This window comes from Amphibalanus amphitrite, unplaced genomic scaffold (genome assembly GCF_019059575.1).
Source record: "Amphibalanus amphitrite isolate SeventyFive unplaced genomic scaffold, NRLGWU_Aamphi_draft 000399F_arrow, whole genome shotgun sequence".
NCBI lineage: Eukaryota > Metazoa > Arthropoda > Thecostraca > Balanomorpha > Balanidae > Amphibalanus > Amphibalanus amphitrite.
Window position 1 is genome coordinate 49,983 of NW_024881893.1, and position 12,833 is coordinate 62,815.

General features: G+C 53.9%; 2 protein-coding genes across 2 annotated transcripts; one reads left to right on the top strand and one right to left on the bottom strand.

Moving 5' to 3' along the window:
- Positions 1 to 6,056: 6,056 nt before the first annotated feature.
- On the bottom strand, positions 6,057 to 9,149 carry LOC122390530 (ferritin subunit-like). The gene is made up of 5 exons (XM_043383577.1): positions 8,614 to 9,149; positions 8,307 to 8,416; positions 7,805 to 7,957; positions 7,480 to 7,599; positions 6,057 to 6,349 (listed from the first exon to the last, which is right to left on the bottom strand). Exons 1-5 carry the CDS (start codon positions 8,696 to 8,698, stop codon positions 6,209 to 6,211), a joined length of 609 nt encoding a protein of 202 aa, XP_043239512.1. The 5' UTR covers positions 8,699 to 9,149; the 3' UTR covers positions 6,057 to 6,208.
- An 11-nt stretch (positions 9,150 to 9,160) lies between these two features.
- On the top strand, positions 9,161 to 12,571 carry LOC122390529 (ferritin-1, chloroplastic-like). Its single transcript, XM_043383576.1, has 6 exons — positions 9,161 to 9,299; positions 10,685 to 10,803; positions 11,052 to 11,176; positions 11,454 to 11,603; positions 11,760 to 11,909; positions 12,242 to 12,571. The coding sequence occupies exons 2-6, from the start codon at positions 10,707 to 10,709 to the stop codon at positions 12,383 to 12,385; spliced, it is 666 nt and encodes a 221-aa protein (XP_043239511.1). The 5' UTR covers positions 9,161 to 9,299; positions 10,685 to 10,706; the 3' UTR covers positions 12,386 to 12,571.
- The last annotated feature ends 262 nt before the right edge of the window (positions 12,572 to 12,833 follow it).

A 12,833-nucleotide genomic window follows, 5' to 3' on the forward strand; every position in this document is an offset into this window, starting at 1 on the left:
TCTCGGAATTTTGATATCGGTGACCTAAGGTCAGGTCAATATCGCGGCCTCTCCATTACCTATCAGTCAATGGGAGAAAATTGAAAAGCGTCTGTTTTGCACGAACGCTATTCTAGACACTCTCTAACATCGAGATGTAAGTAAAATTGGCACACTGAATCGGAAAATGGCAACTGTGACCCCTCGTTATGTCCACGAGGTCATCTCAGGTCACGAACAGAATCTAACAGTTTTTCGCCAATAACTTCCGATAGAGGCGTGCTAGAGCGCTGAAAACGCCTTAGCTGTGGGCGTTTTCACTCGACGTTGCGGATCGACTGATTTGCAACATGACCTTTTCCGGTCAGGTCATGACCTTGACCTGAGGTCAAATTTTCAAGTTGACCTTTCAAGGTCCAATTATAGTTCATTCGACGCGTCTCGACGAGAGAAACACGATGCTGGCAAAATTAATGTCATGACTCTTTTGAGTCAAAAGTTATTGCCGAAAAAACGTTTTTCGTAAAAACGGCTATTTTGGGAGTTTTTGCCCTCTGGAGGCTAAACCGTTGACCTGAGGTCAAATCTGAGAACATTACTCAGAAAGGTCTGTAAAAGGGCTATTGAATGCCCTTTTCTCTGGCGCTGTAGCTCTATCGGTTCCCGAGATAGTCGTTGGCAGTTTCCAAAATGTTGAAATAGTCAACATTTTACCTTTGGTGACCCCTGGTGACCTGACCTTTGACCTGACCCAAAAAATGACCTTAGTGTTTTCGTCCTTATTTTGGACGTTCTTTCGATTGCCGCTTTTCGCGTGTCGCTACGTGGCCCAGGAGCCGAGTTAGAAGGGGGGAGGGTGTTCAGACACACCCCCCTTCCGGCCCGGCGCGGAATCTCAGAGCACCGGCCCGGCGCGGGTTAAAAGAGCTATTAACTACGCTTTTCCCCGGCACGGCATTCATTTCCGAGTGATGCGGTGGTTTGTTGAAAATTGTCGAAATTGGACCAGAAAATTGGCGAAATTTAGCCTTGGATGACCTATGTGAACTGACCTTTGACCTGATCTAAAAAGTGACCAGAGTAATTTCGTCATTATTGTTTGCGTCCTTTCGAACGCTGCCTTTGGCGTGCTGGTACGTGGCTCAGAAGCCGAGTTAGAAGCAGGGGTGTGGAGCCGGAGCTGGAGCCGGAGCCGCCGGAGCCGGCATATTTTGCCCGGAGCCGGAGCCGGAGCCGGAGCCGTCCAAAAAGGCGGCGACTCCGGCTGCTTTTTTGAAGAGGAAAAAATGATTGACGTACATAGTTCGGTTTGACAGTACAAGGCAGTAAAACATGTGGTATTCAAAATAGCCTTGTTATGCAAATACAGAAGCAACGTGAACCAATCCTTCATCTTTTCTCTTCCACCCGTATTTAATTGTATAGAGGATGTACTGAGTATTGGAGCCGGAGCCGCCGGAGCCGGACCATTTTACTCGGAGCCGGAGCCGGAGCCGAATCCGATTTTTTCTCCAGAGCTGGAGCCGGAGACGTCTGAAATTTCCACGGCTCCGCATCCCTGGTTAGAAGGACCCTGGCCGGCCGAGTGGGAGGGTGGGTGCCACCACATCGTTTTTTTTTGCGACAGCTCGGAACACGTCGGCAACAGAGAGCCAAAACTGGGCATAGCTACCTGACCTTTGATGCAAACCGGGCCTTGTGACACCTGCATTTTCAAGGGGGCCTCTGGTCGTCTTAAGGACCCTCTGTTACCCTCAGAGGGACCCTCTGATGGCCTCTGCAGACCATCACTGGCCTCAAAGGGCACTCTAGTGGCCTCCATGGACCTTCTGGGTACCTGAAAGGGCCCTTTGTTTTCTCTCCAGGGGCCCTTGTTTACCTCAAAGGTCCTCTTTTACTTCAGATGGCCGTATGTTTGTCTAATACATGAGGCCCCTGGTGGCCTGAGAGGCCCTGTTTGTGTCCCAAAGGGCCCTTTGTTGACCTCTTTAGTTGGCCTAAAAAGTCCTCTGATTGTCCTAAAGGGCCCTCTGTTCCCCTCAGAGGGCCAGTCTTTTCCTCAGAGTGCCTGCTGACCTCATAGAGCCCATAGTGGCCTGACATAGCCTTCATATCACCTCAGAGGGCCCTCTGGTGTAAGGCTCAAGTGACCTTCTCAGAGGGCTCCGGCTGCCCTGTGACTGACAATTGTCCACTCTTATCCCCCTTTTGGGTGACCTATTTCCCCCTCTGACACCCAAGCCAAAATACAATTTTGGGACACTGAGTCTCCGAGGGCCAGTTGATTTTCAGAGGGCCCTCTTTGAAGTGGATGTGAGGACCCGCTATTCGCCTCAGAGGGCCCTCTGGTGGCTTCAGACTTCAGAGGACCCTATTTTGGTATCAGCGGGCGCCTCTCTGTGGCATCAGAGGGCCCTCAGAGGCCTCAAATAGCCCTATTACATCTCAGAGAGCTGTCTTTGAACTCAGAGGGATCTTTTTTTACTTCTTTGTGGTGTCTAAGGGGGCCCTCTGGCCTTTGTTTGCCTCAAGGGGCCTCAAGGGGTCCTCCGATGACTTCCAAGGACCCTCTTTGATCTCAGAGGGCCTGATGACCTCATAGGGCTCATGGTGGTCTGACATAGCATCATATCACCTCAGAAGGTCCTCCAGTGGCCTGAGAGGGCACTTTGTGGCCTTTGAAGGCCCTCCATTCGCCTTAGAGGGCCCTCTTTGACCTCTTTGATCTCTTCGATCTCAGAGGGCCCTCTTTGAGGTGGCTGTGAGGGCCCTTTGTTCACCTCAGAGGGCCCTCTGGTGACCTCCAGGGACCATCTTTGATCTAAGAGGGCCGTCTGGTGGCCTCATAGGATACCTTGTGGCCTGAAACTGACCCTCGTACCTCAGAGGCCCTTCTGTTCGTCTTAACAGGCCCTCTGCTGGTCTTAGCAGACCCTTTGTGTGCCTGGGAGGGCCCCCTGAGTACCTGAGAGGGCCCTCTGTGTGTTTGAGAGGGCCCTCTGTGTGCCTGAAAGGGCCATCTGTGTAGTTTGCCTGAGAGGACCCTCTGTGTGCCTGAGGGGGCCCTATGTGTACCTGAGAGGGTCCTCTGTGTGGCTGAGAGGGCCCTCTGTGTGTCTCAGAGGACCATATGTGTACCTGAGAGGGCCCTCTGTGTGTCTGAGAGGGCCCTTTGTGTGTCTCAGAGGGCCTTTGTGTGCCTGAGAGGGCCTCCTGTGTGCCTGAGAGGGCCCTCTGTGTGTTTGAGAGGGCCCTCTATGTGCCTGAAAGGGCCCTCTGTGTACCTGAGAGGGCCCTCCGTGTGTTTTAGAGGGCCCTCTGTGTGCCTGAAAGGGCCCTCTGTGTGCGTGAGAGGACCCCAGTTGCCTGAGAGGGCACTCTGTTTGCCTGATAGGGCCCTCTGTGTGCCTGAGGGGGCCCTATGTGTGCCTGAGAGGGCCCTCTGGGAGCCTGAGAGGGCCCTCTGTGTACCTGAGAGGGCCCTCTGTGTGTCTCAGAGGACCATATGTGTACCTGAGAGGGCCCTCTGTGTGCCTGAGGGGGCCCTATGTGTGCCTGAGAGGGCCCTCTGTGAGCCTGAGAGGGCCCTCTGTGTGCCTGATAGGGCCCTCTGAGTGCCTGAGAGGGCCCTCTGAGTGTCTGAGAGGGCCCTCTGAGTGCCTGAGAGGGCCCTCTGGGCCCCGTTCGTCTCAGAGGGTCCCTTTATTCGCCCCTTCAGAGGGCCCTCTGTTTGCCTCAAAGGGCCCTCTGTTTGCCTAAAAGGACCCCCTATTCGCCTCAGAGGGCCCTTTGGTGACCACAGGGGGCTCTATTGTTGCATTGGAGGGCCCTCTGTTGCCTCCGAGGGCCCTTTTTTATCTCAGAGGACCCTCTTTGACCTCAGAGGGCTCTTTTCGACCTATTCGAGATGTCTGAGAGGGCCCTCGGGGCCTGAGAGGGCCCTCTGAGTGCCTGAGAGGGCCCTCTGAGTGTTTGAGAGGGCCCTCTGAGTGCCTGAGAGGGCCCTCTGAGTGCTTGAGAGGGCCCTCTGAGTGCCTGAGAGGGCCCTGAGTGTCTGAGAGGGCCCTCTGAGTGCCTGAGAGGGACCTCTGGGCTCTGGCCCCCGTTCGTCTCAGAGGGTCCCTTTATTCGCCCCTTCAGAGGGCCCTCTGTTTGCCTCAAAGGGCCCTCTTTTTGCCTAAAAGGACCCCCTATTCGCCTCAGAGGGCCCTTTGGTGACCACAGGGGCTCTATTGTTGCATTGTAGGGCCCTCTGTTGCCTCCGAGGGCCCTTTTTTATCTCAGAGGGCCCTCTTTGAGCTCAGAGGGCTCTTTTCGACCTCTTCGAGATGTCTGAGAGGGCCCTCGGGCCTGAGAAGGCCCTCTGAGTGCTTGAGAGGGCCCTCTGAGAGCCTGAGAGGGCCCTCTGAGTGCCTGAGAGGGCCCTCTGAGTACCTGAGAGGGTCCTCTGAGTGCCTGAGAGGGCCCTCTGAAAGCCTGAGAGGGCCCTCTGAGTGCCTGAGAGGGCCCTCTGAGTGCCTGAGAGGGCCCTCTGTGTGTCTGAGAGGGCCCTCTGTGTGCCTGAGAAGGTCCTGTTCGTTGTAAAGGGCCCTTAATTTACTCTACAAGGTCCCTCGTTGGCCTAAAGGGGTCCTCTGATAGTCCTAAAAGGGTCCCTAAAAATGTAATTGATACTTTTCATTATGTAAAAAAATGTAAGTGGTGAAAAGGGCCCTCAGTGTTTTCAATTTTTTTTTTCGAGTAAAAACATTTTTTTTTGCTCCAGGGGGGATCCTAGGACCCCCAGGATCCCCCCTTGGATACGCCACTGGGCGGCGTTCGAAAGAGCGTCAAAAAATAATGAGGAAATTATTTCAGTCACTTTTTAACCCGAGCCCAGTTGGACCTCTCAAGTCTCAGCCAACTTTGCCATGACGTGGGGGGGGGGGGGGGGCGGGGGCCTTTTTGGCCACACCAGATTATCTCGGAAATCAAGCAAGCTAGAAAGACGCGGTAAAAAGAAATAGTTAGCTGGCTACAATGATTTTCAGAATAATCTAGGCCATTTTTTGATCAGGTCATCGCGGAGGTAACTGCAGCCTGCAAATCACCAAAGGTAAAATTTTCACGAACTTTTGTTCCCGATTTTGACGACTTTTCACAAATCGGCTTATAAGTCGGGAAACAATAGAGCTACAGCGCTGCAGAAAAACAGACTCAATAGCTCTTTCAAAGGCCGTTCTGAGTAATGTTCTCAGATTTCACCTAAGGTCAACGGTTTAGCCTCCAGAGGGCAAAAACAATTTTTGAGGCAGAGGCAAATCAAAATTTGACGTTTTTTCAAGGTTTTTAAATCATAACTTTTGAATCCAAGCTTGTATGACGCTGATTTTACCGGCATCGCATTTGTCTCGTCGAGACGAGTCGAATGAACTATAAGTTGACCTGAATAGGTCAACTTAAAAATTTGACCTCAGGTCAAGGTCACGGATCAAGGTTGCATGTCATTCGATTCGTATTGTTGAGCTGAACACATTCATGGTATTTTCAGCGCCTAAGATGTTTCTATCCAAAGTTATGGTAAAAAACTATTGGAGACGTTTCATGACCTGAGTCCTGAGATGAGATGACCTCAGGGGCACAAAAGGGGTCACAGGTGAAGTTTTCAGCTTCAGCGTGTCATGTTTACCTGTGTCACGATGTTTGAGGGTGTTTTTTTTTTTTTGGCAAAAGAAGAACATTCCAATTTTCTCCGATTGAAGTATAATGGAGAGGTCGCAAAATTAACCTACTATACCAAGTTTCGGCGGCGCTGCACGCCGCAGTTTTCCATACACGCACAAAAACTGGCAGGTGTGGCCAAAACCACGGCGTTACGTCCTACTTCCTACACCACGTGTGCGTTGAACATCCGACTTCTGCCCATATTTTCGATTCGTTTTTATTGGAATGTGAGTCCAATGGATGAACGACCCAGGTTCATCCAGAATAGATAATCAGCCGGGTCAGCATAATCATTTTGACTGATAACAACCCTTGCCCATACATAGTGTCACAAACACCCAACCAGCCTCAGTCCAAAACTAAAACACAGATCACTCGGTACCACAGACGGTATATTTCACATTGCGTCAGTATCGTCGCATAAAGACACTCTCCAACGCCCCGCCATTTCGTCCTTCAGCCGTGCGCGGCCGGCCCCCGCTGCTGGCGGTCGAACCCGGCCCGGCGCCCACTGCATGCAGCGCGCCTAAAGCTCCTTGTCGAAGAGGTACTCGCCCAGGTTCGGCTGCGAGGCGACCATCCTGGCCAGCTTGGTGATGTGTCCGGAGAACTCGCGACTGCCCTTGTGCTGTTCGTCCAGCATGTCAGCCGTCAGCCAGTCGGCGGCCTGCGAACAGAGACGAGAGCGCTAATGAGACAGATCGCTAGCCCAGAACGGACCGAGGTGGTAAGGCATCGGTGGTTTGTTTTGTTAGAGACAAGCTATATTTGTTCCGTGTTTTACTACTCGACTCTAGCAATACCTACAAGAAACAGAAGAACTAACAAGCTCAGTGGTGGATCGGCGCAAAAGATAAACTTAAATTAAAGCGCCTCTCCAAAATGAAAACAAAACTGACAGTAATCGCGCAACTGGGGTCAGTCAGTACCGACCCCGCCAGTAGCCCGCCTAGCAATCCCCTGGACCAGTAGGGCTCCTGGACGCCGGGCGGCCCAAGCCCGGTCAGCTGGTGGTAGGGGTTGATGTGGTGTGTCAGTATGTTTTGCTTTATGTTGTTCTGTGTTGGCCGTTAACGCATGACGTTGGACTATGCGGACCACCGACGGTGCGCCGCAGTGGCAGAGACTGCCCCCGTGGGAAATGTCCCGATGGGAAAGCCCACCATGCCGCTCAAACGGTCACCCCACAGAGATAGTGGCCCTGGTGGGGGCCTGCCCTCAACATTGGTTATCTGGTGATGTTGACCGCCAGCCCGGAAAAGGCAACGTGAGGGGAATGCAGATGGGTTTGTCCTGAGAATGGCGAGGATGCATGGAAACGAGGACCAAGGTGATAAGACGCATCCAGCGTCTTATATCGGTCGCCATCTGCTGGTCTGACTGTAGTTTTCAGTAGCTTCAAACACCTAAATCACATCCTCCCAGCACTCCTTACTCCGTAGTCCGTCCCTAGCCATCGATACAGTCAGTACACCTGACGGTTAGGCTGTCCCGCACGACACCGGTGTGCTGCGGGCTAGCCTATCTTTACTTCTTGGACGTGAGAGGAGGGCGTGTACCTAAATTCGGAGACTTGTAGTACGTAAACATTGTCATTATCGCGATACCAGATACCTGTAGACATAACATGTCGTGACATATAATATAGAGGACATCAGACATCCACGTCATAAGCCGATGCCCTATCAGGGTAGTAAAGGATAACAGGCATCTACTGGGTGTACTCACGTGCCAGTCGCGGCCGCAGGTGGAGGATGAGGGCAGAGGAAAGACGGCTGGTCGGTGTACTGTACTCACGTGCCAGTCGCGCTCGCAGGCGTTGATCATGTCGGACACGTGGCGCGTGACGGCCTTCTCGATGGCGAGCGCGTCCGTCAGGCCCTCCATGACGTTGGTCCAGCTGTACTTCAGCGGGGCCTGGGGACGGAGGCGGCAGGCGGTAGACGTCAGAGGGCTCCCGGCCGGGGAACACCAACCAGCTCCCTCCCAGAGCAGACTTTCCATATCCCTGGTTAAGAAATGCCTGCTTCACCACAACTGAGCTGCTGTGGCAGTTGGTTTTATGGTGCGCCTATGATGTGACATGATTCAAACAGACGTGGACGCGCTTTGTGTGACGTACGTAGGAGGCCTGCAGGTAGCTGGTGTCGCGGTCTCCGCGCATCGACAGGTAGTCGGCTAGCTTGATGGCGTGCTCGCGCTCCTCCTTGGCGTGGTCGAAGAAGATCTTGGACACGCCCGGCCGGTTCACGTTGTCCTGCGCAAAGTGGGCGCCCTGCAACAGCACACACAGCGCTGTAATCACGGGGCGCCCTGCAGCAGCACACACAGCCCGCTGTAATCACGGCGAGAAATTAGTCGCACATGCACGTAACATATTGCACCCAATGATCGAACGTTTAATTTCTAACGTCGTTTAATTTCTCAGAGGGTCAGGTCACGTAAAATGTCAAATTCCTGTCCGCTGTCGAGGATCAATTTAGAGGTCGAGTCAGTGTTCAGGCCAGAAGCCAGGTCAATGCCAGGTAAGGTCAGAAGTTCGATCTAGGTTAAGGTCAAATGTGGTCACATGTTAGGTCGAAGGTCAGGTCCGGGTCCGCTCTGGGCCGGCTCCGTGCACTCACGGCAGCCAGGTAGGTGAAGGAGGCCTCCAGCTCGCGGCTGATCTGGTTCCGGATGGCCGTGGCGCAGCCCTCGTCGTAGTTGAAGTTCTTGGCGCAGGGCTGACCCTCACCTAGGCGCAGACAGGCCGTCAGTGTCACGCCATGATGAACGAAAGGCGGGCTGGTCAGTCGTCTTTATCACTAATAAACATCCATGTAAGCCAGGCAGCAGCACAAAAATGATTGTTTCCTAGCTAAATCAAAAGGCTGGCAAACTTAAATTAAAAGGCAGAAACAAACGCGGCGGCGGCCGAGCGGTTGAACTCACACTTGTCCTGCGGGTCGTTGTAGTTGACCTGCAGGGTGGCCTGGGCCGCGGCCGTCAATGCCAGCACAATCAGCAGCCTCTTCATGGTGAGCTGGAGGGAGGTGGGTCGCCGCAGAACGTCCCCGCGAGAATAGCTGGCCGCCGCGCTCGAGTCGCCGCACTGGACGCTCTCTGAGCTGTGTTATCGTGGCGCGGCGGCGGCCGGCGGACCGTCGGAGCACCCCGCACCCGCCGCCCCCTCCGGCCGCAGCCAATCGGGACACATCCGGTGGCTGGCGTCAGCGCCAGCCAAAGATCAAATAGGGGCGCGTACAGCACGGCCGACGATATTTTACGGATATCTGCCTTGTAGTTCAGTTAAAAACAACTTCATTAATTTGAATTCATTGATATATGACCTAATTTTGCAGCTTGCTATTCCAATTTCGAGCCGTATCGAGATGACAGCGGGCCGTCCTGGTCAGACCCCTGACCGTCTTGACCGTCGGGCCGGGAGCAAACACAGCGGCCCTCGGAGACGGACCAATGGCGCGCCGTTGCCGGGCGGCCGCCGCCAGATAGAGCCGGCCGAGCCGCGTTAGTACGTCGGACGAGCATTCCCAGAGCGGACTCTCGCCGCGCAGAGCAGCGCCCGCCGCACAGAGCAGAGCCCGGACTGCAGTCAGCCCCCGCCGGACATACAGAAGGTAACGGCCGGACTGCCGGCCGGCCCGCCGGACCCAGTGTGAAACTGGCCCGCGCCACCCGCACCGACTCCGAGTCCGGTCACAGGCCGCCCCTCGTGTCGAGGTGTTTCAGTGATAGATTTGTTTTAGTGATTCTCGTTCGATCCCTCCTGGTAAACCATGCGTAGGAGCCCACTTATGAGCGACTTACTCGTATTTCTCGGTTGTCTGTTGGCCAAGACCATGGCTGGATTTTACCGTTCATTTGTTTACAGTCAAAGCCGCCACACATCGATACTGTTTTCTGATGACTATTTTCCTGGTGTAGTGTCTGATTTTTTTTTACATGCGAACAAAATACCAAGTTAAATATAGCGGTACGGACGGATGTAGGTATTGGACGCCATAAGGGCAATCTTTAGTAACTTTACGTTAAATTGAATTCTTTCGGCCCTTCGAATGTACTTTTTACAAACGGTGCGATGTTATCGATTTATAGGCATAATACACAGTTTACAAATACAGCGACCGACCGTCTCCTTTTATAAGTCGAATGTTGTCAATAGCTGTTCGTTAAAAAAAAAAACAAGTGTCGGTATCACTCGTACTCAGTAGCGGCGGAACACCTTCAATTAACGGGGGGGGGGGGGGCACTGCCGACTTTTGGTCCCATTCTTTCCCTGCAACGCCCATAGGGCTAATGTTAAAATGCCAAAAACAAAAGGGAGCACGGTGCCCCGGTGCCCTCCCCGTTCCGCCGCCTATGCCCGTACTATAATATCCAATGCAGTTTGGTCGGTCGGCTATTACAGTCGGCCGGCTGTGGTGTGCTGATATCCAGTGTCCAGAATGAGTAAGTTAAAAGATTACTCGATTTACTTTACAAATAAAAACGATAAACCTTTGAAAAGGTTTACGAGGTATCATCGACGGATAATAAGTGTTACTCACTAAAACGTGTTCATTGTCCAAAAATTCACACTTGTCCAATCTTTATACAAATGGGCCGAAGTAACTTGCAGCTTGATCTAATAATGTATAGGCATATCTTCGCATGAATACAAATCACCAATTTTTGGGTAGTTTGAATCACTTGCAAGTGGTGTCTACCACAACCCTATTAGGTTTACCTACAAAGCCAATGAATGTACGGCCGCACGCCGTTCCCTGTCGGCCGAGTCGTTGCCCGGGACTGTTTCCAGCAGGTGATATAAATACGGTCACGGGGACACGCCCAGCCCCTATTTCAGCCTGAGACCGCGGATCCCTGCCTGTCCCTCAGGTGTGACCCCACAGCTGTCAGGATGCGCGTGCTGAGCTGATCCCTCCCTGTCCCTCAGGTGCGACCCCGCAGCTGTCAGGATGCGCGTGCTGAGCTGATCCCTCCCGGGTTCCCTGTCCCTCAGGTGTGACCCCACAGCTGTCAGGATGCGCGTGCTGCTGCTGACCCTGCTGGTCGGAGGCGCTTTGGCCTGCCAGAACCGCCTGGACACGGTGGTGCAAGAGGCCATCGGAGGCGCCACAGGTGGGTCCCATGGTGAAGGAATGCTAGGTCAGATGGCTGCGGGGCATTGGACGGCGAGGGTGAGACACGGACAAGTTTGATACGCAAAGCTGAGAATTATTCATAGTTATACTTAACCCCCGACTGACTGAGTCTGCAGTAAGTAACCAGTCAGTCTATAACCTGGATCTCTCCTCTCCTCCTCGCTTACACGTGCCCAAAAGTGCGCCGGGAGCGTCATGACCTGACCGTGCCCCGTGTCCGTGCAGACCTGTCCACCTCCGTGCACGATGACTGCAACAGTGACGTGGGAACCTTCCTGGCCGCACACGCGCCCAACTACAAGAAGGTGCTCAGGAAGTCACTGTCGCTCTCCCTCAAGTACCTGGCCATTGTGAGTAGTTTGATCGGCTTATGTCGTTAGTTCTGCCTGATGAGGTGAACGACAGGCGGAGTAATTATTTAGTAAATGAAACGAGCTTTGGGTTCAGTAATTGTATGTTTCGATTTCTATCGCTTCTCTCACCTCTTATTGTGTATCATGCGAGTTCATGCACATTGCACATGATAGGTTCATGATGTTAGGTACGATTTTCCACTGAAGAAAAATACAAATAGCTCTCGCGTTTTTCACTTTGATGGCGCTAATTTTCGTCGTCTTTGCCACCCAGTCCAGCCACTTCGGAAGCGACCTGAACCATCGCCTCGGCTTCAAGAAGCTGTTCCGTGAGGCCTCCGACGAGCGCTTCGACCAGGCCATCGACATGATCAAGTATGTCATCAAGCGCGGAGGCAACGTCAAGCAGGCCCTGAGCGTGCAGGTAAGCAGACATTACGGCGACGGGAGGCCGACTTTACAACATTTCCGGGCGAGGCATCGATCGCAGTGCTGGGAAACGCATCCATCTGTCATTTCTGAGATGAGACTGCCGCAGCGAGCTCGGACACCCGTGAGTGACCCGCCCTGACCCTCACAGGTCACTGCAGCGCCGCTGAGGCCCCAGGCGCTGTCGTCGCTCGGCCTGGCGCTGGCTGACGCCAAGGACATGTACGCCGAACAGGCCGGCCTGCACAGCGCGGCGCTCTGCCTCAGCCCGAGCGCTTCCGGCTGCGCCGTGGACGCCGACGTGAGTATAACGCGCCAGCTCCGGGCCAACAGAGAAGCGAGGGGAGCAGGGAGGGACGGGAACGGGAGAGCGACAGCGGGGCGGAATACCGGGCCACCCGAGGACAGCGCTGTCCCAGATGGTGGCCTCACTTTACGTGACAGTTTGTAGATACTATATAATAAATTACGGCGTACGTAGGTGCCGTCGGGAGCGATACCTCCTTGTACTCCTCCGGGGTCGCCACATTGGTGCCGGGCTTAGTGCGGACACCCGATCGACACTGACCGTCGCTGGGGAGGACGCTTTACAATTTTGATGCCTCACGTCTCCCGCTGTCGGCCGTGTTTCAGCTGGCGCACAAGTCGCAGGACGCCATCGAGTCCGAAGTGGAGCGCGTCAACGAGCTGGCCAGCAAGGCCAACCAGCTGGCCGCCATGTTCACCACCACCGAGTACAGCCTGGCCGAGCACCTGTTCGACCAGCACCTGCTCTAGGGCGCCCCTGGCGGCGGGCGGATGAAGCTGTGTATCAGGCCGTCGCCACCGGGCGGCGCTGTGACGGCCGGCGGCTGACAGCGGACGGCGGGCGAAACGTGGTGTCTCTCTGTTTGGAAGTGTCTTTGTGCAGTGATCGCTATCGACTATTGATGTTGGTGAAATAATACACTCGGCCAGCCCTGACCTGTGACAACTGACGACGGAATTTTGTTCTGAAAACGGAAAACCGACCGGCATTTCGAGTTTCTGGTGTTTGCCGTAAGGTCTCAACCATGACGTCTATTATTGAGGCTCTAGCTTGACTCAAATCAGGCTGAATCAGGTAGATAGAGCTGAAAGCGAGACAGACAAAGAAGTCCTGCTACTGGTAGGCCGTACAGCAGAGGAAGCGACACATTGCACACAACATAACTATCATTGTCCGTCCTCCGTAAATTCTACAGGA